The 26,054-nt window shown below is 32.6% G+C and overlaps 1 protein-coding gene across 3 annotated transcripts in view; it reads right to left on the reverse strand.

Annotated features, from left to right (window-relative positions):
- The window catches only part of LOC100916051 (centrosomal protein of 290 kDa-like), an 89,476-nt gene that overhangs the window by 52,420 nt on the left and 11,002 nt on the right, over positions 1–26,054 (reverse strand). For all 3 annotated transcript variants that reach the window (XM_031937928.1, XM_031937927.1, XM_031937926.1), the window contains exons 9-24: positions 25,837–26,007; positions 25,172–25,261; positions 23,341–23,460; positions 22,298–22,418; positions 21,291–21,463; positions 20,137–20,299; positions 11,605–11,705; positions 11,445–11,532; positions 9,269–9,366; positions 7,570–7,654; positions 5,854–5,993; positions 3,912–4,076; positions 3,336–3,485; positions 2,330–2,445; positions 1,230–1,332; positions 890–1,120 (exon numbers count right to left, since the gene is read on the reverse strand). In XM_031937928.1, coding sequence (XP_031793788.1) covers positions 890–1,120; positions 1,230–1,332; positions 2,330–2,445; positions 3,336–3,485; positions 3,912–4,076; positions 5,854–5,993; positions 7,570–7,654; positions 9,269–9,366; positions 11,445–11,532; positions 11,605–11,705; positions 20,137–20,299; positions 21,291–21,463; positions 22,298–22,418; positions 23,341–23,460; positions 25,172–25,261; positions 25,837–26,007 — 2,115 coding nt within the window. The remainder of the gene's footprint in view (positions 1–889; positions 1,121–1,229; positions 1,333–2,329; positions 2,446–3,335; positions 3,486–3,911; positions 4,077–5,853; positions 5,994–7,569; positions 7,655–9,268; positions 9,367–11,444; positions 11,533–11,604; positions 11,706–20,136; positions 20,300–21,290; positions 21,464–22,297; positions 22,419–23,340; positions 23,461–25,171; positions 25,262–25,836; positions 26,008–26,054) is intronic.

The raw sequence follows: 26,054 nt of genomic DNA on the forward strand, positions 1-26,054 counted from the left end.
TATATAAATCATCATTATTAGTTTCTTAATGATCAGAATATGACAAAAATATGACTAATTCTCTTTTATTCCAAATACCAGCAAGTAGTACTAATAGCATTGAAAGAGGGTAAAAGAAAGATATCAGAGAAAAGATCTCAAGGTGGCGATCTATGGAAGAATAAGAATTTATGGCAATAACCAGTCCAAGAGGTCTGAAAGTATTAGGGAAGGAGGAATTCAGAAAGACCAAAAAAAGTTTTAGTTCTTTTTCTATTTTTCCATTTTTGAATTCCATTCCTCTATTTCTGAACTGGTACAAATCTCTCCAGAACATTTCACTTTTTATTGTTTTCTTTTTTAAAAATACTTCCAATCTTCTTCATATACCCTCAAAAACCATACTTCTGGATTAATCAGGATTGAAGAGAAAAGGCATAATTTCAATTCTTTTGAAATCATTAAAATTCATAATCATAAACCAAAATTAAATCAGTATCACAAAAATCATAAAAAACATGAAAGGTTTTATACATCCTACTCCATGCCAAAATCATATTATACTTGCAAATTTCCAGATTATCAAAAGAACTAGATCATTTATGAGACTTTGAACAGTCTAGCACAAAAAAAGGAAAGCAATCACTTCTCTTGAGTCTCAAAGTTCCTTTAATACAGTAAATGGGATTACAAAAAATTCTTCTCTTTCTCAAATAGGACCATAATAAAATCTTTGTTTTAAGAATGATATTCTCACAAATCACTTTTTAATGAAGATGTTAAAAACTGTAATTTTCCCTTAATTTCATTGTTGTTCTTGTTGCTTTCTTGTAAATTTAATACAAATTCAAGCAATTCCAAAGATCTAGACCTTAAATATTCTGAAAAAGATATCCAAGAGCAAGCCTACCTTGAATCTTTGCAAATGGCCAATTTTGTCTCTAACTGCAGCTTCCATGTCTATCAATTCATTCTTCTGTTTATTGTTTTCTTTTCTTAAATGCCGCTCCATTTCTAATAAAGTTGTATATTTCCTTATCAGGGACTTTTCATTAACTTGCAAGACACTGATTTTCCTACTATACTTAGAAAGAAGTTTTTTTGTCTCATCAGCATCCACCTGGAGAGCACTAAGTAAGTTCTGAGAAACAAAAAGGAAGAAACATTTCAGTTATCTATTGCCCTAAGCCATCCATAAAGGCCCCTCAATTAGCACTGTTCCAGTTATTTCTGCATGGTGTGATACTTACATTATATTCTTTTATTTTTATAGCATCTTGTTCAACTTGATCCTCAAGTTTTTTCTTTTCTTCTCTCAGCTTTTCAGATTCTGTTTGCCAGATTTTCTTCTCACTAAAAAAAGCAGAACAACCAAAATCTAATGTATTCCATTAAGCTGTTTAGTTTGATGAAGCAACATTTGAGGATATAGATATTTATAATTTTTTTTTAATTTTGGAAAAAGAACACAGAGGTATCCAGTGGTAGGGCAGATGATCACTCCAATATGATTCTTATCCAAAAGCCATATTTAGTATCCTAGAAATCCTATGACATACAATACAGGAAAATATTTTTATTAAATCACTTTTATTTTGACCAATGATTTATCATATTTCAAAATTTTTAGAGGTAGCTAGGTGAAGTCAGGACCTGAGTTCCAATTTGGCCTCAGACACTCAACACTTCCTTACTGTGTGACTCTAATCGCCTGCGCAAAAAAAAAAAAAAAAAAAAAAAATTAAGAGATTACATGTTATATATGATGAGAAAAGATTGCTAGATTTATACTCTTCACCTTAAATAACAAGCCTCTCAAAAATTTGAATCTATCTTAACGTATTTATCTACTGCAAAAATTCTATACCTAAAAGGACCAGAAAACAAGAAGAAAAAAAGAAAGTTCTTTAAAATGGCCATCATAAACAGCAAGGAAGAAAACTATTTTCCTACAAAATAAAAAAGATACTAATCTCTTCAAGGCAGTCATTATTATATATGTGTGTATGCATGGGCATATGAGTGGGTTTATGTGTATGGGTGTGTCAGTGCATGTGCCTATCTTTGTAGAAGAAAATTTTGTAGATCATAGAAATATGTCAAAGCTAGTTATCTACCTTAAGAATCAATTTTATTTAATTTCACTATGAATAACACATTTTAATTAAAATAATAATACTTTACCTATGCTAGAAGTAAACAAAAGTGAAAATTTTTATATACAAAAAACTAATGCAGTAGCACATAAACATCAAGTTGATATTTTAAATACTGAACATGACATTTTATTAATTTCAGTTTAACAATTTTTGTCAGATCTTCTCTTCTCTATGAAGCTCCCCAATTGTACCTTAGATACTCTTTATATAACAAGCCTTGCTGATGCCGAATGACTGAGAATTTCCTATTATATTCTTCAAGTGAATCTTCTAATTTTTTAAACATTTGTTCTTTATTTTCTAATTCCTAAAAGTTGTGTTAGAAATAAGAATGGCAAAATCAGAATAACAGATAATCATCAGCCTAAGTAATCAAGAAAGGTCTGAATTTCTCTCTTTCTCTTATCCTGATTACATTTAAATTTGTAGGTATAGTTCTGCAAAACTGTTGTAAGGCTCAAATAAAAATGTATATAGAATCACATTTCACTCACTAAAATCAGAAACTCACAAAATAAATTCTTTTTGATTAAATGACAAGACATATATAACAGTTTAACAGTTTTTGTAAGTTATTATACTTAATTATAAATGAAGAAAGTCTAATTCTTCATAATATAAATTGGTGAAAGGGAATAGCAGAAGAAGGTGGAGATGATTAATTTTTTTTGACTTTTAAATAGACTCCTTAAATAAAATAATGGAAAGTTTATCTCTCTTCTCTTCCCATACTGCTCAACTTTATCTTATTCCATCTTAGGGAAGAATGGAATCATCAAAATGATCACAGTAAGCTGCAGAGAAATTGAAGTTCGATGATATTTCATCTCACCTTTTTGATGGGAAGAGTCAAGAATGGATAACTATTTTTATTTCAAAAGTTCTTCCTAGTGGCTGAGTCTGGCAAGAAGAGAATTCAGAGAAATTCTCTGGTCACCAAGCTCTCTCTCTTCTGGTTCCTACTCCTTTGCAGCAATTATTTGTTATCCTGCAATCTAGGATCCCTCTCCTATGGCTAACTCAAAGGTCAAGTTAGATTGAATATGCCTTTAGATAAACTGGATCTTCTGGGTAAAGTACATTAAAATTTACTAATGTATCCCTGTGGAAAGAAGTTAAAGATTTCCCAAATGATGCACTAAGATTAAAATAAGAAATAATAGAAACCATGTCATTTAGTCATAAAAACTCAACTACCTGTAAAATATGTATCAAGTATTCATTTTGAGAATTAATTATATTTGCACTACATGGTGTCATTCCATCTGGTAGATCAACTCCTCTGAATACAACATTTGATCCTTTTGCTTTATGTAAAAGACAAATTTCTTTTTCAAGATTTTCCACCTAAAAATAAACCAGAAAAAACTGTAGAATTCAATTAATATAATAAGAATGTTTTATCCAGATAAAAATCAGGCTTTACATCTATAATGCAACACTTTACTTTGTACTTTCCTGCCTATCAGAGAAAGAAAGAATGCAAATAGAGAATGTAAAGTATAAACCATACTTTAGTTTCTACTTAGGGGAAGACATTTTTTCTTTTTTTTTCTTTTTCACATTCACAGACACATTTCAACTTATATAAATGCTTTCTGATTTCTTAGTAAGAATAAGAAGCAACAATTTTTTAAAAAATAAATTACCACATCAAGTACCTAACTGGCTGTTTTTTAAAAAAATTAAAAGCACATATTTTTTCATACTAATTAAACTTTATTAACTCTATTTATAACTTCCTATTTACTTTTTATTTAACAAATTACATACCTTTAAATTTGCTTTTGCCAAATCTTGAGAGCAATCTATAGCCTCTTTTCGAGTTTTTTTAAGCTCATCTCTTAATTCTTTATTTCGTCCTATAAGTTGGTCAACTTGAGCTTTCAAATGTAGGTTTGCATCAAAAACTCCCACAGCATTCTTCGAATCTAGAGCCTAATACAGTAAGAAAGCATTTTAAATGAAAAGATACATACCTAAATATCGATAGAATCTTGGTATAATTATCTTTTTCTTAGAATTACAGAGAATATTTTCCTTTGGAACTCTAATATACATAACACGTTATGATTGAATAATTAATTAAATTGTCTATATCTTATATTCTCCTGGAATATGATCTTCACTAGGTTGGACATATTCAAGCACATAAGAATTCTGTACTGTCATTGATACTGAAATGTCAAAGTTGTAAAAGTGTATGTGTGTGTGGGGGATGATTATGTGTACACATAGATACACATTATCTCACATAAAACAATGTTAAAAGTAAAACACGATTCTATGACAGGAAACGATAGAAATGTTGTTCAGTAATCCAACAATGAATATGACTTCAATTAAATTATAAAACACACATACAATTGCATAACATGGACACACACACACGTGTGCACACACACACATATATATACCCATGCCCACCTAAGATGTATGAAATATAAAACTCCTACACAGTTATGTGACATTTCTCCCCAGGCTGCAGACTCCCCATCATGACTTGGAGCAGGGGAACATTCTTTCTTCTAAATCTCTCTCCCCCAGTTTCAGCTTCTTTTATGGATGTCCGACTTCTTCCCTTACAACATAAGCTCCTTCAAAGCAGGGATTGCCATTCTTTGTATTTGCATTTGTATTCTTAGCACTTAGCATAATATGTGGTACACAGTCTGTACTTAACAAATGCTTGTGGACTGTCTACTGACACTCATAGCAGACAAAGATAGAGATGGTGGAAATGTCAAGAAGAGAAGAAATGGGGACAGTCAGCCAAGAGAACCTATTTTGGAGAGACTGAATCCTCTCCCATGGAACAAAAGTGTCTCTTTTCATGATTGGAAGAAAGAGAAAGTAGCTGGGGTTGGGAGGAAAAAAGATATGGAACAATAGCTACAGTGGCTGAGATCGGGCATTGAAAAGGAGGGAGGAGGAGGAGGAGGAAGTATCTAGGAGGTGCAGACAAGGCTGCCTACAGTCAAACTGCAGCAAGTGAAATCACCTTGACTACATGCCTATTTCCTGCAAGTCATGACCCACCTTAAGCTGTGGAAGGGTGAAGTAAGCAAGTGATAAGGTTATGGAGGCTGACAGCAAGAGCACATCAGGATACAGGAAGTCCATAGCAGTCACTAAAAGAGACCATGTGCCCAGAGCCCACTATAGAAATGGCTGAAGCCAGAAAACAAGAGGGTCAAGAGGAATGGGGCCAAAGATCTATGAGTGACAATAGGGGAAAAGATTGAGGTTAAGTGTTAGTGACAGATGACAGAGATGAGGATCAGGAACCGAAATTCTAAACTCTGACCATCAAATCCTGCAACTTGGAAGAAGTTCTTTCCTGTCATTGGTTCAGGCCTAATCACTAATCTTTAAGTAACAATAAAATGGAGAAGGATGTTGTTCAAACTGAAGGGACTAAGAAAGCTTATGACTGGGCTGCAGACAAATCCTTTTACGAGAATATGGAAGTCTCTGCAGAAATAATAAGGGATGATGGGAGGGAGATAAAGACATCACTAGTTCAGAGAAATGCTGCTATTCCTTGAAATGCTGAAATAAATATATGCCAAATATTAAATTGTTACATGCTTGGTGATAGTTTTCATATTTTGTGTCTATTTTCCCAAGATCAATAAAGTACAAAAGGATAAATGTTTCCAAAAGCAATAGTTAAAGGAACTAAAATAAACCTATTCTTATGAAGAAAACTTACATCAACTAATTTTTCAACACTAGTCATGATCAGAGGTGTTTCTCCTTTAATACCAGGCTCTGTCGACATTTCCTTGATTGTCTGCAGTATTTCTTTCAAACCTTCTTCAAGTTGTGCTTTTTCTTCTATAAGTTCTTTTACTGAAATTAAATATACAGTGTTCTATTTTGATAAATAAAGATTTATTATAACTTCAGCGAACTTTATTAATTAACAAGACTGACAAACTATAAAAGGTATTCCTACTTCAAGCACAGGTTTAATCAGATTACTTTTAAGGTTCTTACCAACTCAGGGACTTATTAGGAATATTTCATATAGAAATACACAAACTGCTAATAGAAGGTTACCACTTGAGTAGAAAGATAATAATAAAACACACATTTAAAAAAATAGATTAACATTTATTCTGATTAAATAGGGATCCTATCCAGAATATTCTACCTCTGAATCTATCTAGCTATCTCACAGTTTAAAAAGAAAATTAATAGAGTTCATCCATAAACATTTATGAGCAATCACTATGTGCCAGGCACTGTGTTGAGAGCTGAGAATAAAAACTGTGGTTGAAGGTAGGCTCTTCCCTCTAAGAGTTCACAATCTAATTGGAGAGATAACAAACAAGTTGGTATGAAAACACTAATATAGAATGAATGGAAAAAATTATGAATAGAGGAAAGGTCTTAAATTAAAAAGGATCAGGAAAGGCTTTTTAGTCTAGAAGATGAAATTTAAATTCGGAGACTTTCCTGACTGCCCTTAATTCCAGGATTGTCTCTGTCTTGATTTTCTCCAGTTCACTTTATATATACTAAGTTTGTACACAGCTGATTGCACACTGACTCTCCCATGGGACCGTGTTTTTCTTAAAAGCAGGAGCCACTCTTTGCCTTTGCACTACAGAACCTGGCACATGGTAGGTACTTAAAACTCATGTACTAAAAACAAACAGATTTAGGTGCAACAGAAAGGATTTGAGTAGCATAAACCTTGTAGGTGAGATATTAAGGTAATAAATGACTAAAAAAAATGAGACTTTATGAAGTAGTTAAAGTTGGACTCTAACCTGTCCAGTTCTAATGTGGAAACAGCTTAAATCTGAGATACAGAAATAGAGAGGAACTTAAAGGATAGTTAGCCCAAAGCTCTCATTTTACAGATAGGAAAACAGGCCCAGAGAGCTGAAATAACCAAACTCATCTAGGAAGCAGGAATTAAATCCAGTCTCTGTCTTCAGAGTCAATGCTCTCCCTAATAGAATGTGTTACAGCATCCAGATTAATTTGGACTCATCTTTCAAATGGAATTGCCAGATATCATCCCTGGGAGAAGTGAAGCCACCACTGAGTTCTCCTTTCTCATCTTTACCCAGATTATTCTCTGACTTCCCATTTCCCACTTCTTGCATAGAGAATAACAATCAAATCACTCCTATTATCAGAGTCTCTAGGAAGGATGGGTCCACAAATAATCATTGTTCATGCACCAATTCTATCGCTTTTCAAACCAAGTCATCCTGTCCTGATTAACATTCCCCAAAGAAGAAAAGCAATTTGAGGTGGGAACTCATTCACAATGCCTAGCAGAAAATAAGCTCTTAATTAATGATTTTTGTTTTTTATTCATTCATTCATTTTCTTATGATTCTAATCAAGTATGAGAAAGCTGCTCTAAAACAAAACAGAAGTAAAAATATCTTGTTCAAAAATAACTCACCTTTGTTTTGGAAGTTGGCTATTACTATTCTATTCCTTTCCAAATCTTTCTCCTTTTCATTTAGTTCCTTTGAAAGATATTCATTCTATCAGTCGGGAAAGAATGAACAAAAATGTGATTTGTATTTTTTAGACTGACAATATTTGATATGTCATTTCACCAAGCTCACCAATTTAAGCATTACTTACCATTAATTATGGTCCATAAACAAGTTATTTAAAAAATAAAAATAGAAAAGTATTCATTTTCCTATCCTTGTCTACCCTCCCCCAGACACACACACACACACACACACACACACACACACACACACACACACAAACACACATACTCCATTTTCTAAGAAGTACAGTAGGGAATATTTATGTAAAACAGTCCAATTAATTTCTCTTTTCATTTGTCAGATTTGGATACTAGTTACTCTGCCTGGCTCATTTATCTCTGAAGTTCTAATTCCCCATCTCTACTTTGTGCTTCCTTAAACCAATAAATCCTGGAATATCAGCTCATTGCAAGGGAACATTTGATCAGCAGATAAGTCATTGAGTTATACTGAATTTATGTTGCTTTTTTATAATACACATCTGTTATTAATGCTTTTTTAAAAGCAACATATCAAAGAAATTTGCTGGGTTTTTTATTTTTAGATTTTTATGTACTTAATTAATGTTCTAAAAAATATATTGAGATAGAACTTGGTTAAATCTGAGGGTCAGAAAAATTTACTAAACCACTCCTTGGACCATTTGGTGGAAGGAAACTTACCTAAAATATACAAGCTCCTTCTACAGCTGTTCTATAAGGTTTTCAACAGGACCTAGGTGAGATAATTTTTCTGGGGCTATACTATGCCAAAACTTTGTGGTATGAAGACTACTTTCAAGATTACTTTTCAAAATCTTTTTTTGGAATGGGATATGCTCTTTTGATAACATCATCTTTCAAATCACTTTTATTAACAGAAAATTTTTTTCAATTAGAAAGTTGTTCAACTCCTATTTTTACAATTTGTGCCTTTTCCACAAAATTGAGGATTTCTGGCTAAATATTAGCCTCTGTCTAGCAGGAGAATCCTTAAATTTCAATAAGTTTAAGTAACTTCTTAACACTGTAATGTGACTATTTTTCTCTAAGGCCTGATGATTTATGGAAGCTTGCTTTAGTGATCAGAAAAGGAATACAAATAGTCATTTGGGTCTTCCTGACTCTTGATTCCAGTTGAAAGATTCTAAATTTCTTATACAGGGCAGTATGTCTAATTGTAAAACCATCTGGACTAGAACTGTGATATCTGGTCTATGTAGGTGAAGAATCATTCAATAAATGGGCAAAAGGATGCCTGCTTACAGGCTATTTCAGATTTGAAACATCTGAGAAATTTTTCTTGATAATTTTCCTAAGATCATGCTTCTTTTGGGAATCTTTTAATCTGTCTGTAGATCACTGCATGGTACTCTTTTACATGCTGATTCTATTTTATCTGGTCTTCTAATCTGGATTCAGAGTAAACAATGACTAATTCATATCTTGATCACAAAGTATACACTTTTTCACTAAAAATTAACAACTATAGAAAATACAGGGTAAATATTCAAAATGCCAAATCAAAGGAAGGGAAAAAGTCTCAGCCGTTATTTTTCCTTTTCTTCTTCTGCAGAATCTATTACAAATTCTACTTTTGTCATTTCCAGGAACTTACCTTTAACTTAAATTCATCAATGTTTACAGAATCCACAGATTTTCTTTCTTCCATTCTCAGTTCCTGATTAAAGATGTTAGTCAGATGTAGGTCATCAGCTGTTCATACCAAATGCATTAAAAAAAATTAAAAGCAAAGAAAAAGTAGAAATCTTAATTATAACATTCCTCATAATGGTTTTATGTTTCCATAACATCAGTTGTATAGGTATTGCCCTATTCCTGTGCAAATACCAAATGATCTGTGACTTCATGTCCACATATTAGGATGGGTTTTTAAAAAATTCATTATTTTAAATTTTTTAACATTTTTTTCTTTTTAAATTTTGAGTTCTAAATTCTCCCTCCCTCCCCCACTCACTGAGAAAGCAGGGAATATATCAATGATACATGTGAAATCATGAAAAAAGCATCTATTCATATTAGTTATACTGCAAAAAACCAATAACACAAACAATAAAAATTAAGAATTAAAGTGAGAAGATTACATTTCAATTTGCATTCAGGGCTCATCAGTTCTCTTTGGAGGTGGATAGCATTTTTTTTTCATTATGAGTCCTTTGGAATTGTCTTGGATTATTGTATTGATCAAACTAGCTAAATCTTTTACATTGATTATCATTATAACATTGCTGTTATTGTTCTCCTGGTTCTTCTCATTTCACTTTGGATCAACTCATAAATGTCTTACCATGCTTTTCTGAAACTACCTCCCTATGTCATTTCTTATAGCACAATAACACTCCACTACTTGTTCAGTCATTCCCTAATTAATAAGCATCTAATTTTTTGGCACCACAAACGCACTCCCTCCTTTTTTCCTGAACGTTCTTTTCTTCCCTTCTTCTTTGATCCCTTTGAGATATGGATCTAATAGTGGTACTAACAGACTGATTTACATAAATATTCCCCACTGTACTTCTTGGAGAATGGAGCATGTGTGTGTGTGTGTGTGTGTCTGTCTGTCTGTCTGTAATACAGAGTTTTATAGCCCTTTGGGCATAGTTCCAAATTATTTTCCCAAATGGCTGAACCAGTTCACAACTCTATCAGTTTATTAGTGTATCTATTTTCCTTCATCCCTTCCAGCATTTGTCATTTCTGACAGGTGTGAAGTTTTCTCTCAGAATTGTTTTATATGATTTCTCTAATCAATAGTAATTTAAAGCATTTTCTCATATGAATATAGATAGCTTTGATTTATTCTTCTGAAAACTTCCCATTCATATCCTTTGACCATTTATCAACTGGGGATTGGCTCTTACTTTTATGAATTTGATTTAGTTCTCTATTTATTTGAGAAATGAGGCCTTACTCAGAGAAATTTGCTGTAAAATTATTTGAAATTACTTTATTGTCTGTGGTACTTTTTAGCAAAACATAGTTCTTTATTATCTTTTTTAACTAGATCTATTTTTGCTTTTGTTTTGTTTGAAATCATGATTGTTACTTCTTTTTTAACTACAGCTGAAACATATTAGATTATGCTTCAATACTTTAACTTCTCTAAGAACTGAGATAAGCTATGAATCCTTCTCCTCCCCAGACAATGAGGTAGTTCATGGGGATAGGAAGATTATGTCTCCTGTGGGTTGGAAGAGTAAGTCTATATGTTTGTAATTATACCATTTGAAGTAAATATTTCCATATGAAAGTTAATGTTAATGCTTAAGAGGAATGTTAGTGCTTTAAAAAAAAAAAAAAAAAGAGGAACTGGGATGCAGAAATTACTCATCCCTACATTTGGGGGAAAAGAATCCATCATTTGATAGAAACCTACCACCGAGCTATTTGCAAAAATATTAGATATCTTCTTAAGGGTACCAGGGAAGCCCTGGGAGAAATGATAAAATCTAAAAGACTTGGTCTTTAGGTATAGATATGGGCTAGGATGGTAATAGGATAGTAAAAGGGTAATAAGATCGCAAATTTAGAGCTTTAAATGTATTGTAGAGGTCCCTGTGTTCAAATTTCCCATTTTACAGATGGAGAAACCGAAAATTATTTTGATTCCATTTCAGAACTATGGTTACACTAATAATATAAATGATGAATAATTATGCCATATTTTTATTGCTTCTAATAGATTCTCAACAAACCATTTAAAAAAAAATATTTTCTCACATGAAGAAATTTTCACACACTGTCCTGCTTCAAAAAATATGGAATGACTATACCTAAAGTTCCAGATTTCTTTGCTTTATCTTGAGACATTTTTTGAATCTTCTGTTTCAGTTCAAATCTTTCTTCTTCCAGGCTTTCAATCTGTAAAACACAAACTGTTAATATTGTACTTTATATCAACCAAGAAAAGAGTTTTCTAAACATAACACTTGCCTCTTTTAAAAGAATTTGGTTTTCAGCTTTATACTGTTGCTGTTTTAGATTTTTGTTCTTTCTGAACTCAGTTAAATCAATCATTGTCTTTGGATCAAGACCTAAAATAAATAATAAAAATTATGAATTGACAAAGAAATAAGACAATTAACTGTTACAATAATGTCTCATGTATAAAATCATAAGGAAATAAAATTTTGCAAAAGCTGAAAAAAATTCTCTTAAGTGCCTCAAGTTATTAAAGTTTTGTTAACATTAAATGGGAATCCTACTAAAGTACATAAAACTGCATAAGTGAACACGATGTAATCTCCTATTTTAAAAAGCAATCAAATTTAATATTAAATATAAATATAGACAAACTTTGCATTGCAAATATTCACACTTAACTAAATTAATTTTATCATGTAAAGTGCCCTAAAACTTCTTCAGTCACTCCCTCTAAATAGGCATTACCATTCTTTGTATGTCTGTTAATTCCTATTTATTCATTCTCTTACATAGCATAACTAGCATTCTCTTATTAGATTTTTTTTTTTGGTTTTGAAGTATTCAACAATTCTTTCCATATTTCTTTATATTCACTATATGTGTTGGTTTTAACTATACAATATTCCACTACATAAACATAAAATTAACTATAACTCTTATTATAGAAAATTTTGGTTTTCTTTATTATCTCTATTTCCAAAGCTTCTGTTAGAAAAATCTTTAAACAAATATTATTCCTTACCATTCCCATCCCTACCCCCCCAAAATAAAAGTTATCAGAAAACCAAAGTTATTTAAAAATGTTTTGCATTTCAATCTTGGCTCTAATATTTCCTACATGCAACATTGGGCAAGCCATTCTAGGACTTAATGTTTCATTTATAAAATGCGCTGGACTGGATGATCCCCTAAGGTCCATTGTTAAGTCTAAATCTGTGAACTGTATGGTGCTGCAATTTTTTATAGAGTTGACAACTCACATATCTTATGCTGAAAACATAGTAAATAAATCAGGAACAGATGAAAAGGAAATGTAGAATGGCAAATCTGGATCTTTCACCCAAAATGGCAGTCAACTAACAGCCTATAAACAAAAGGAGGCCACTATAGTAGACAGATGTTCCAGGTGTAAGAATTCAGTGAACATCAACCCTGAGAGGCTGCAGTAAATCCTATTAAATACCTGGGTAGTTTCATTAACATGGATACTCATCTATTGACACAGATACCAGTTTATCACAAGTTCCCTGTGGCCAAAGCCTCTTCCACTTAATGGTCAACGCCCAAACAACAAACTGATGCAATGTGCTGAGCTTTCTGTGGTATTTTTAGTTTTTTTGACTTTTCCTTAACTTTTATACTGAAGGTTTGGCCACTTCTAAGAGTATTTCCATATCTCTTTTCTAACTGGCCACTTTTAATCTATTACAGGCCCTGAAAATAAATATCCCAACTCAGCTAAGATCAGATTTAAGAGTATAAAAACTACCTAGAAGTCTTTCCTGTCAAGGAAAGTGCACATACTATTTCAATAGCTTCACAACATTTTTTTAAATTAGTTCTATCTTCGTTGCTGTATTCTGGTGGGTTTAATTTGTCTCTGAATAAGAGATTACTTCATATCAACAATTCTACACTCTTCATGGGAAAAGAATCCCCATTGTTTTCCAGTGTAGATGTCAGTGTATAACATAAGTTAGACTCAGCATAAGCTGAGTGAAGAATTAAATAGGAGAATAGGCTGAATTGTCTTTTAAGAAATTGTAAATCTTTATTAATGACCCAAAACTGTTCTCATAAACAAGCTACATTTTTTTAATATTAGTATTCTACTATTGCTATTATGTAGCCATAAGATATGAAACAAAACAGTCTCCAAAGAATTAAAAATGAGTGTCACACAGAAGACAATATGAAGGCACATGCTGGGAGTGGACAGACTACAAAGTAATAAATAGGGAATTTTTACATGGAACTGAAGTAAAGAGTGTCATTAAGGGAACATCTAATTAAAAATGAAAATGGTTTGGTCAAAAGATAAGAGATAACAGGGAAACAATCAAACTACTTTAGCTGTATCCCTGAGATGTCAAAAGAAAGGAAGGGTCCTACCATGTTGAATGGACTTTTTAGGATGAATTTATGAGACCATATAGACAAGAATTGTGAAGAATGGAAAGGCCCAGATAAATTATGCTATATATATCCCTGAAGAAAGTCTTCACATCAATGAGATCACTGAACAGTTTTAGGATATTTTTTAAGAATTAAACCTCATTATGTCTATTGAACATCTTTCTGCTACCAGTTAGGCCACCAAGAATTTTGATCTTCTAAAATTGTAATATTCACAGGAGTAGATTATTAGAGAGAACTTTGGCTAATATTAAACCTCTATGGCAACAAATAACTGAGATAGTGGAAAGCACTATTGGCTTCCCAATCCATCCCAAAATCCATCCCAATTCTCTTTATAATTCCTTGTACAATTTCATGTCTTAACTATGTTGCTTTTCCAAAATACATAGGAACAAACTAACTCACCATTTACCTGTATGTCCCAATTTGAGTAATATATGCTTTTCACCCGCTTTGTTTTTTCCAATGTGGATGGTCAATCCAACCATTTTCAAATGACTGTGGATTGTCCTTTGTAGCTTTCTTTTTTTTTTTTTTTTTAAATTATAGCTTTTTATTTACAAGATATATGTATAGGTAATTTTTCAGCATTGACAATTGCAAATCCTTTTGTTCCAACTTTTTCCCTCCTTCCCCCACCCCTTCCCCCAGCTGTTAAAGTATAAGTTAAATACAATATATGTATACATGTCCAAACAGTTATTTTGCTGTATAAAAAGAGTTGGACTTTGAAATAGTGTACAGTTAGCCTGTGAAGGAAATAAAAGATGCAGACAAAAATAGAGGGACTGGGAATTCTAAGTAGTGGTTCATACTCATCCCCAGAGTTCTTTCCCAGGGTGTAGCTAGCTGGTTCAGTTCATTACTGCTCTATTGGAACTGATTTGGTTTAGCTCATTGTTAAAGAGGGCCACGTCCATCAGAATTGATCATCATATAGTATTGTTGAAGTATATAATGATCTTCTGGTCCTGCTCATTTCACTCAGCATCAGTTCATCTAAGTCTCTCCAGGCCTTTCTGAAATCATCTTGCTGGTCATTTCTTACAGAGCAATAATATTCCATAATATTCATATATCACAATTTATTCAGCCGTTCTCCATTTCATGGGCATCCACTCAGTTTCCAGTTTCTGGCCACTACAAAGAGGGCTATCACAAATATTCTTGCACATACAGGTCCCTTTGCCTTCTTTAAAATCTCTTTGGGATATAAGCCCAGTAGTAACACTGCTGGGTCAAAGGGTATGCACAATTTGATAACTTTTTGAGCATAATTCCAAATTATTCTCCAGAATGGCTGGATGTATTCACAATTCCACCAACAATGTCTTCAGAATGGCTGGATGTATTCACAATTCCACCAACAATGTATCGGTGTCCCAGTTTTCCCACATCCCCTCCAACATTCTGCATTATCTTTCCTTGTCATTCTAGCCAATCTGATAGGTGTGTAGTGGTATCTCAGAGTTGTTTTAATTTGCATTGAAACATTAAATAAAATTCTCTAGTAGTTGAATTTGTCATAAAATATCTTGTTTTAACATGAAAGTTGCTTTAAAGATCCTTTTAGTTTTATTGAGATGAACTGATTTTTTTTTTAATTAAAAGACACAAAAGGAGATATTGACAATGAATATATGTTCTAGTCTAGAAAACTGAGAAAGAATGTTGATCTGTTGATGTTTTTTAACAAGGATACACTTAATAGATGCAGAAATTATTCTCACAAATATTTTAATAATTTAAAGTAAATATATGAGACCACTAAGTCACCTCTACCCCCAATTTTGATAGAAGCATCATTTTTCATTTGCTTGGATTCTTTACCACTCAAATATTTTGAAGAAATTCAGTTCATGTACACTTTTCAAATGGGTTTTGCTTCCAGTCTGTTTATAAATATTTGGGGCATAATAAATATAAACAGCCTCTTAAGAATTCATCCAACACATTGTAGTGTGGGATTTTTCAGATCCAAGCAAACTCTTTGGATCCATTGATGTCAATGTATAAGTATGGGGAATATGCTGATAGCTACAAGACAACAATTTTATTTGCCAAAAGAAACCTCACAGATGGTAAGACTCATCATATCTGGAATTTTTAGCTTTCAGGTAGTTATCACTGATAAAATTAAATAATGTATACTTAATTACTTAACTTAATTACAAGCAAGTGCTCCAGAGGATTTCACCAGCCAGAGATGTGTAGCAATGTTTACCACTATGAATTCAACATTCATTAATGCCTGGAAAATATCAAAATCAATGCAGATGTCCCATCCCATAGGTTTCATGCATCAAAAACCCTGTAAAGAATGATGATCATCTGTGACATTCAAGGTACTAGGGCATTCCTGCAAAAAAGTTTACCTGAGAATCTAGAACTTCTCTTGGCCAGTATATGCTACTGATGAAAATAAAGGTTAGTTAGTAATATATTCTGAAGTAACTTATCTTTGGATAATTAACAAGTGAAGCTAACAATTGTCTGAAGAAATACAGTAAAAAAGAAAAGGGTGTGACTTCTGGGGATCCCCGTTTCCTTTCCCAGGGGCACACTGCTACTAAAGAAACAGTAGAAGATGGATCTATGCCAAAAAAGCACTACAGCTAGACTATGACTGATCTAACGCAAAACAGTTGAGCAGTTTAAAAAAATGGATCATCTTCTAAGCTACAAAATATCTATAAAGAACTGCTGGGGTCCTGTGAAGACAATCCATTGAGCTATTTGCTGCCCTTAGAAAAGATAGTTAAGACTCTCTCATAACAAGTTGGAAATCACTCAAAGAAGAGGATCCTAGGAAAGAATTATTGACCATTTGGTGATGAACACTCCTTGACAGATGAATTACTTTATAGGAAGAATCTGGGTCTAGGACCAAGTTCAGAGAAAACTATTGGTTCTTGGGAAATGGCGAAGCTTGCTTTATCCTGAGGCAAATCTTTCCCTATATTGGAATGGAAAGAGAGAAAGAAAAAGACAGAAAATTATGAAGGCAGACAGTTGAATACAAAGGAGAGATAAACCAGAACTTCCTCATGCAGTTAGGCAAACTTCAAGTTCAAGGCTATCCACCCTACAGCTTATATCCAACTCATTTTAGTTTTATATATATATATCGTTTGTCCAGGTTATTCTGGTAGAAATTGGGGAGAAGTGTGCATTTTTTCAGAACATGCTGAAATGTGTTTTCTCATTCCTTAGGGATTTACTGATTATTGTTGTCTGGAAGCAGTAGGTATTTTTTTTTTCATTTGTTTTGTTTTGAAGGCAGTTCTATTTTCTTTATATCCAGCACCTTCCAACATTCTTCTTGAAGTATTTGTGATATATGGGCATGAAGTTTCAGGATACTCAAATTTTTGTTGTTATACATTTCTTAAGCCAATGGTTTTTGCTGTCTTTCTCTGTGGTGACTTTTAAACTTAAGTCACCAGCTTTTAAGTTGTTTACTTTGTTTGGAAAATCATCTAACTTCTTTAAATATTCTCTCTTTCTTGGTGGGTTTTTCAAAACAAGAGATTTTGAGAAATAAGTGACAGTTATCTCCACAGTGGACTATAGTCAACTGTATCAACTAAATTGAGGTGGTCAAGTGTTTCATAAAATTATGTTTCTTATCTTCTTTGGACACATGAAACCAAATATACTAATTCTAAGGAAAATTTGTATTCTGTCTTTCCATTTACCTGCAACTTCTTTACCTCTTTTAGTTTCATTAGCTGCAAGATGACAACAAAGAAAGGCTTCAGTTTATTCAGTAATATGCTGATGGGTCACCTAAATAGTATATAGTAAAAGCCCCTAAATTGAAGTTCTCAGACTACACATCCAGGGCTCTCCAATAACATTAAATGACTATAATAAAAGGAAGGATGGGGGGGTGGAGGGGATGCAAGAGAGATATAAAAAGCAAAAAAAAAAAAAATGAGATTCTTTCTAGTTATGCAACTCAAGGAAAGAGGGTACTTGAGTTAAGCTAAACCGTTTACAGCATAATCAGGTAGATTCAGAGCTCTTTGAATAGGCAGATCTAAATAATAATATTTAGTACATTAGCGAATATTGCAGGGATTCATCTTTAGCCTGGGTGTTTTCAACAACTTTATCAAAGACTTGAATAAAAGACTGATATGATATACTTATGAAATCTGCAAATGACTGAAAGTTGATAATGACTGCTAACACAATACCAAAAAATATTTAAGGAGATGTTAACCACTTTTTAAAAAATTACATAGCATAGGACTTAATACTAAGTCCTACACTTGTGTCCAGAAAATGAATTGTAAAAATATGGGATGCGGAGGGGACATGTTTAGACATTTCATATTTTTAAAATAGAAGTTTTAGTAGCTTAAATTTTAACATAAGTGTAAACTTAGGATGTTTTAACAAACAGAAGCAAAATATCCAGATCAAGGTTAGTGACAGTAATTCTACTGTATTCTAGACAGGTTGGACCATTTCTTGATTTCTTTCTTCAGGTCCAGTGCCAGTCACATTTAGGAAGCTGATAAAGCTTCACTGCAACTACAGGAAGTGTATATCCAGGAGGATCAAAACCAATCAATTCAATAAACATTTATTAGCTATTTTTTAAGGATTGATTACAGAAAATGAAGATACTAGCAATAAGAAAATAATTCAGGGAGGTTAGTACATTATAGCCATTTTCATATATTTATGTTTATAGATATTATAAGATTAGAATTGCTTTAACTGGTCCTAAGGGATAGAACTAACAACAATGGGCATAAGATGCAGAGACACAAATTTCAGAGATAAACAATCTTAACAATTAAGAGTGGTCCACAAAGTGGAATGGGCTACAGTTGTCTCTAGTAGAGACTGGATGGCCATTTGTTCAGGATATATGACTAAAATGAGCATTTACAATAGTACTTTAAGGTTTACAAAGCACTTTTTTTTTTTCACATTTTAAGCTTATAACATCTCTTTTAAAAAGGGACTATTACTTTCACCATTTTACAGAAGAATAAAATCAGGCTTACACAGGTTAAGTGACTTGTTCCAAGTCTACAGCTATTAAGTGTCTAAGGTAAGATCTGAACTAAATTCTTCCTCATACCAAATCCAATAAACTTTGTACTGTGCCATCAAGCTGACATACACATTAGGAGTCTCCAATTCAGATAGGGGTTATGTGAGATTATTAAGATCCTTCCAGCATCTTGTAAAGACCTTTTACAATGCAATATTTTCTTCCTAATTCTCTAGAAAAGTATCTAAATATAACACCTAATTCCTCATTGATGCCAGATAAATATGATAAAATTGTGACATTTAAGATGACATAAATAAAATTGTATTGCTTGTAATGAACCAAATATGTAAATAGGATAGTTCTTTGAAAAAGCTTTAAAAAAATTTGTTAATGTCATAAATCTGTGAGTCAATAGCATTTTGCCAACCAATTTAACCATGGAGAGGTGTAAACACTGCCAAGGCCTCCAATAGTAAGTTAGTGAATAAATGAATTTATATCTAATTTCCAGTTTCTCATCTGTGGTGTTCTCTTCTTAAAATATAATGGTTCTCTCTGAGCATGTTTCTTGGGGAGGTTATCTGGAGGCAGCCTTAGTTTCAGATCAAGTAATAATCATTCTAATTACAGCCAGCTGAATAAAATCCAAACGTTTATTTCTTATCTCTTTCCTTGGGCCCGGTTAGCTTTCTTAGAGGCCTATCTCTCTCCTTGGTACCAAGAGTTCCCTCCGAATGTCTCCAAATCCAAAGGTTTGTCCTTCAGCCTCCAGCCAGCACAAAGGTGGAAAATGGAATGAATCTCTTGTCTCCTTGCCTGGGGCTGGGCAGCTTTCTGGAGAGCGTTTCAGACCAGCCTTGGTCTCAATGGGGGAAGTGCAGGAGGCCAGCCACCACGGTGGTGTAAGATGAAGTGAATGAATCTGGCTGTGCCTCCAAGAGTGGGCTTCTTCTGAACTGACTGTGACTGATTCACTGATGCTCTATTTATGCTCGGTGTAAAAGGTTGACTCCTCCTCTGAGAGTGGGATTATGGGATCCGAGAGTGGCATTATGGGTTTCTGACTTGAAAACTGACTTGTGAATCTCCCAAAAGTGTGAACTCCAATAAGTACTTAACTACATTAGTGAGCTAGAGGATTTGCTAAGTACCATGCTAAATAAGATAATTATTGTCTCTATCAACTCTAATCAAATGAGTTAACACTTTGTAAGGATTCCAACACTCATGTAGAAATGTATTATTATTGTTAATAATAATTCCATTTATGTAGGGCTTCCTATACGTCAGGCACTGTACCAAATGCTTTATAATGAAAATATTTTACTTTACAAAATGTTTAGTAAAAGTTAAACTCCATAGAAAGTTTTAGACATTTTTCTTACCCAGACGTTCCCTAAGATCTTCATTTTCATCAAGAAAATCATTCATCTTTAACTCAAGTTTGTTCATTTCTATCATTAATGCTTCAATATCTTGGTCCCTTATTTTAACTTGAGACTTATAAGTCTTTATTTCAGCCACAGCCTCTTTTAGACCATACTGTTTCTTTAGAATGAAAAGAAGAATAAAATTAGTTTTAAAATGGGAATTCCTGATTTAATTTTAAAATACATAATTCATTTTTTGTTTAAAATGTCTGCAAAAGCACAACAGCAATTTGTAGCATTAATTCTCTGATTTTATATTATGCTTTTATGTTTTCCTAATGATGATAAAAAAGGAAAGAGATTTAAAAGCCTTGGCTTTGATTAGAAGAGAATTCTAGAAGCAAAACAATGTAGAGATAATATTGATGAAACACTTGTTAGGAAAAAAAAAGAAATGGGCCAGAAAATATTTCAGGAGAACCCATTGCTACAGACACTGTTGAGATGCCCCCAAAGTATACTTAAAACTCCAAAACAGAAAAAGCAAAAACAAAGTCTATGTTTATACACTAAATCCCAGCTTTTAAACTTTTTGAGTTGCAACCCTAAATGAGATTTCATATCTGAATGTAGAGGTTATGAAATTATGATTCATTATAGTAAATGTTTAATTTCTTTCTTATTTTATATACTACCTATCCAAAGTCACATAAAATTTTCTGAAGCAAAAAGAGATCAAGAGTAGAAAAAGTTTAAGAAGCCCAGTGCTAAATAACAAATTATTTCCAAAATCATTCTTAACATAACTTTAGGCATAACACTAATTACAGTGAAAATATATCTTGATAAAATTGGTAAGAACTTTAAGTGAATATTACTTGCTTTACATATGCTGATTTTAGATTAAATATGGCTGAAAGCTAGAAATTAAACCTGCAGTTGAAACAGTTATTTTCCAAAAATGTGTAGATATACCCAATGGGTCAGAAATGGTGATGTCTTAGGGAATTTTCAGAAGACTGTAATCACAATATCAAAGAAAAAAAGCAATTAAAAAAATCATTAAAAGTTACACTGTAAGCTTCCAACATTAACAATAAAAAGATGATAAAAAGAAAACTAAAAAGACTATATCTACACCCTTTCTTCTCTAACATAAAAGTCCATACCATTTCATATTCTTTTAGACGCTCCAGGGTCTCAATAAGCTCTTTGTCCTTCTTTCTGGCATCAGCTTCGGCCAGCTCCGCTGTCCTCTCAGCATCTTTATTTTTCTGTTCTAAATTTTCAAGCTTTGTTTGCATTTCTACAAAATGATTCAACTGAGATGCAGTTGAAGAATCTAGTGGGTAAAAATACAAATCATTAACAAATTAAAAGTTGACTATTCGTCCCTTTAAATAATGTATTAATCAAACTCCTGTTAAAAGCTAAATACAAGAATATTGTACAACAAAAATTATCACATGCTTACATTTCCCCAAACTGAGTTAAATAATTTTTCTCTTGCAAGTTTTACAATATCACAAATAAATATTTCACTAAGTGTTTAATACTTAAAACACAGTCATTGTCATCAAAGAATTTAGTCTTATTGGATATATGATATTAACTGGCATGCTATATGAGTGGTATTAGTTATATTCCCTCTTATGCCTTTCTGATTCCACCCCAATGCTCTTATACACAGCACCACTTCACTGACCCTCACCAATACATGGTAAGCACTTAATACTTATTGATCAAATGAGAAGTTATGAGGATCTACATATGCATAGTACAGTTAAGACTTATTCAAAGTGACGAATCAAATTACCTTTAAAAACTAATTGCAATGATGCTTTCCAAAATTAAGGTTTTTTCCTATTCAACCACAAAAAAAAAAATCGTAAATTTAAACAGGGGGTTTATTGCTGTTCATCTGGTGCAAAGGATAACAAACAACATCCAAAAGAGAAGGAATAGATTGGAAAAAAAAAAAAAAGTATCTTAAAATGTTAACTATACATTTGTTTAACTAATGACATTTCTGCATTAATTTGTAAAAAGAAAGAATTCAAATGTTTTTCAAAGGCCCAAATCATAAATTTGTTGAAGTTTAGTAAGTACTGACATATGGATGTCACATCCTGTGTCACAACACAGTCCATCAAGAATTATAGTAATGATTAGCTACCTCTGCTCTTGAGTTCATTTCTCAAGTCTTCAAAAATCAGTGTGTTTGTTTCCATTTCTTTTGTGCATTGTTCTATTTGTTCAGTAAGCATTTTAATTTGACCATCTCTTTCTTGTATGCCCTGAAAGAAATATTTTAAAATCACTAATTCTGTACTATCTGTATATATGGCTTTGTTCTCTTATTACTAAACATGAATAAATCAGCTCCCAGCATGAATTATAAGTTCCTTAGAAGTCAGCAATGAAGTCTTATTTTTCTTTGTTTACTCAGAATTGCCTGGCAAAGGTAAGAATCATCATTGAATAATTAATGAGCTAATTGATTGAAAATATCTTGGATATAGTATCTTAACTTTTTCTGGCTTATTTTAAACTCTTCATCTTTTTCATATACTCAAAACAAAATCAAGGTTATCTCTTTCTCACTAATATTTCATTTATTTTCTATCAATAAAAAATAAGGCAAATTTGTCACTCCATGGTGTCTAATTTGATCACAAAATCCTTCTTTAACTTTCTGCAATTCTTTGTTATGATTTCCTGAAGAATTCATTTTTCCCTTTTTCATCCCTCTTCTAAAAGGGGTATTTCCTTCAAATAGTAATACTTTATTATCCTTTTCTTCTAAAAGGGGTATTTCTTTCAAATTGTAATACTTTATTATCCTTTTATTAATTTATTAACAATCTATTGCTTTCATTTATACAATGTCAAGATGACACAAATGATGAAAATTTAAATAACTGAATTCTATTTGGAAATTCATTTTTTAAAATTAATCTATTAGAGTGCAAACTGTTAGTCTTTCATGAAAAGACATGATTAGCCACAGTTCAAATGTTAACAACATAATGCCATGGGATTAAAATGTCTTAAAATATATAAAAAGTTTTTACTAATTTGAAACTTGGCAATTTCACCAGATCTGTAAATATTATACTTTTATTATAGTTAAAAGACAAACTATTAAAATAAATCAAAACATGGCAAAATCATAAAGTTTCTGAAAATATCAGGGAGAAATAGAATTTTGGAGATTACCTGTTGTAAAACAATAACATTTCTGTCAGCATCAAGTTGGACATTCCTAAGTTTTTCTTTTAAATTACACAATATTTGTTGATATTCAATTATTTCATCATCTTTAGAAGCCAAAATTCCCTGCAAAAAGAATATAGAATTTGTTCAACTCTGGAATAGTAAACCTTTGCTTATTTTACTCTCTATCATGCAGCAATTTTATATAACTAAGATATAATAATTGTCATTCCTTTTTTAAAAAAATCTAATTCCCACTGGCTTATAGTTCAATTATTTTATTATTGTTATTATTCAGCTATTTCCATGGTGTCTAAATCTTTATAACCCTATTTGGAGTTTTTTTTGGCAAGATACTGGGATGGTTTGCCCTTTCCTTTTCCAGATCATTTTAAGGATGACAAACCAAGGCAAATGTAAGTGACTTGTCACACAGCTATTAAATATCTGAGGACAAATTTGAACTCTGGAAGATGGGTATTCCTAAGTTCAGGGTAAGTGCTCTATCCACAGTATCACCTAGCTGCCCCTAAACTTATTTCCATATTTATTCTTTAGTTATTTTAATGTATCTGACCCTTTGTGACTCCATTTGGGATATTCTTAGCAAAAATACAGGATTGGTTAGCCATTTCTTTCTCATTTTATAGACAGAAAACTGAGGCAAACAGGGTTAAGTGATTTGCCCAAAATGGTTGAGTTAGATTTGCACTCAGGAAGAAGAAACATTGTGACCCCAGCACTCTATCCAGTCAATCATTTAGCTGCCAATCAAACCAGTCATAATTACACACAATAGCCTCTCCAATTTATCCTTTCTTATAACCTAGAATTGATTTTAACTCCTGGTTCAACCAGTCAATGATGAACTGTACATAGATAGCTGATTCTGAAATGACAGATAAATTTGTGTTCAGTTGTTTTCTGTCTGTTAAGACACAGGCAGTTTCAGGATTTTGTTTTTGTTTTTGTAATGTTCAGAGCTCATCACCTCCCAACTCTTCTCAAAGAAAAAATTCTTCATGATTTCTTCCTAGCTTAAATAGTGAAAAGAGCCCTACCTTTGAACCAGAAGCACTGGGTTATATCCCAATTTTGCCACTTATTATCACCTGTGTAACCTAATTCTCAGCTTATTTATCTGTAAAATGAATGTGAGATGACCTGGGAGGTCTGTCCCAATGCTCAAATGAAGATACTGCATTCCACGATTTTTGAATCTCCAACAGAAGATCGTCTATTAAACATGAAGGTATGTCAACACATACCAGAGGACCACTGGAATGGAGGTATCAGAATCAAGGTCATGCCATGAAGTAGCACTGGAAAAGTTTCCATGAAGGATACCCCCCCCCCCCCCCCCAGCCAATACACAACTGTTAGAATACACGAGAGCTGTTGGAATATACGGGAGCCAACTGACAGTGGCTGCTGGAGATCCAACCCAGACCTGCAGAATGGATCTCTTCTTGTGAGAGAAGACTGAGAGGCAGTTGCTGTTCTCTGACCTCTCTGAGAGGCCGTTGCTTTGTCTAACCTCTCTCCTCTTCCCTCTGCCTCCAATTTATCTCATTCCCAGTCTGCAACACCTGTGTCAGCAAAGGCTGGCCTACAATGCCTTCAAATAATAACAGCTGTTGGAGGCTCTCAGAGAATTGACCTGTCCTTTAACATACAACTATATGTATACATGCATAAATGCATGTAGGTATACTCACATATTTTTATACAATTTAAATAGGTAATATAAGTATTTTTATAAAATCTGGAAAATTTGAGGAACACTACCTATAATTAGACATAAGGAAACTGCACAACTATTTTGAAGAACTACCTTCCACTCTTCAACTTTTGTGTCAACAGCAGCCATAATGGGATCGTTTTCTTCATCTTTTCTTTTTAGAAGTTCTGTAAGTTCCTGTACCTGTAAATTACCATTTTAACAAATTTTGAAATAATATTTTATTCCAAATGTACAAATAAACTAGTTGTGATAGATTTAGATGTACTACTATTTTCTTATGTTGGCACAGCAGGCTGAATCACAACTCAGTGTACTCGGTAACTCTTAAAATTCTAGGCAGAGAAGGTGCTAATCTGCATTTGTGAGAGAATTCTCATCTGGGGCTTTCCTATACCAAAAAAATAATCAAAGGTCTCAACCCTTACTCTGTTCATAATACCTCTGAAACAACTATATATTCATGAGTTTGTTTATAACGAGTTTGTTTATAATGAGTATCATCACTGTTTATAAGAACATACTATATATTTATTTTTAAAATTAATTCAATTTCCTCAATAGTTTGACCAAAGAATATTTTCTGATGGTGCTCTGGTCATCTATTTGTTTCTGTCTATAATTAAGGAAAATTGATAAAATATCTGGTTTCATATAGCAAGTTTCAGAAAAAATCAACTCTTGTTAAATGTCAAAATTATATAGCTTCTTCCATGCCATTATATGGAAAGAAAATATCAGTTAAACATAATTCTTACCAGAAGCCTTTCTTTTTTTAACTGATCCATTAGATTGTCATTCTGTTGAACAATGCTTTTCATTCTATTATATTTATCAGTCATCTTCTCCATTTCCTGCACTGATTCTTGCAGGTTCTTTCTCATTTCTTGATTTTGAATTTCAATTTTCTTATTCACTTCTGTTAAATTCTTTTAAAGATAAGAATCACAGAAAAAGTAATGGATACCATTTTGTT

This window comes from Sarcophilus harrisii, chromosome 5, assembly GCF_902635505.1.
Source record: "Sarcophilus harrisii chromosome 5, mSarHar1.11, whole genome shotgun sequence".
NCBI lineage: Eukaryota > Metazoa > Chordata > Mammalia > Dasyuromorphia > Dasyuridae > Sarcophilus > Sarcophilus harrisii.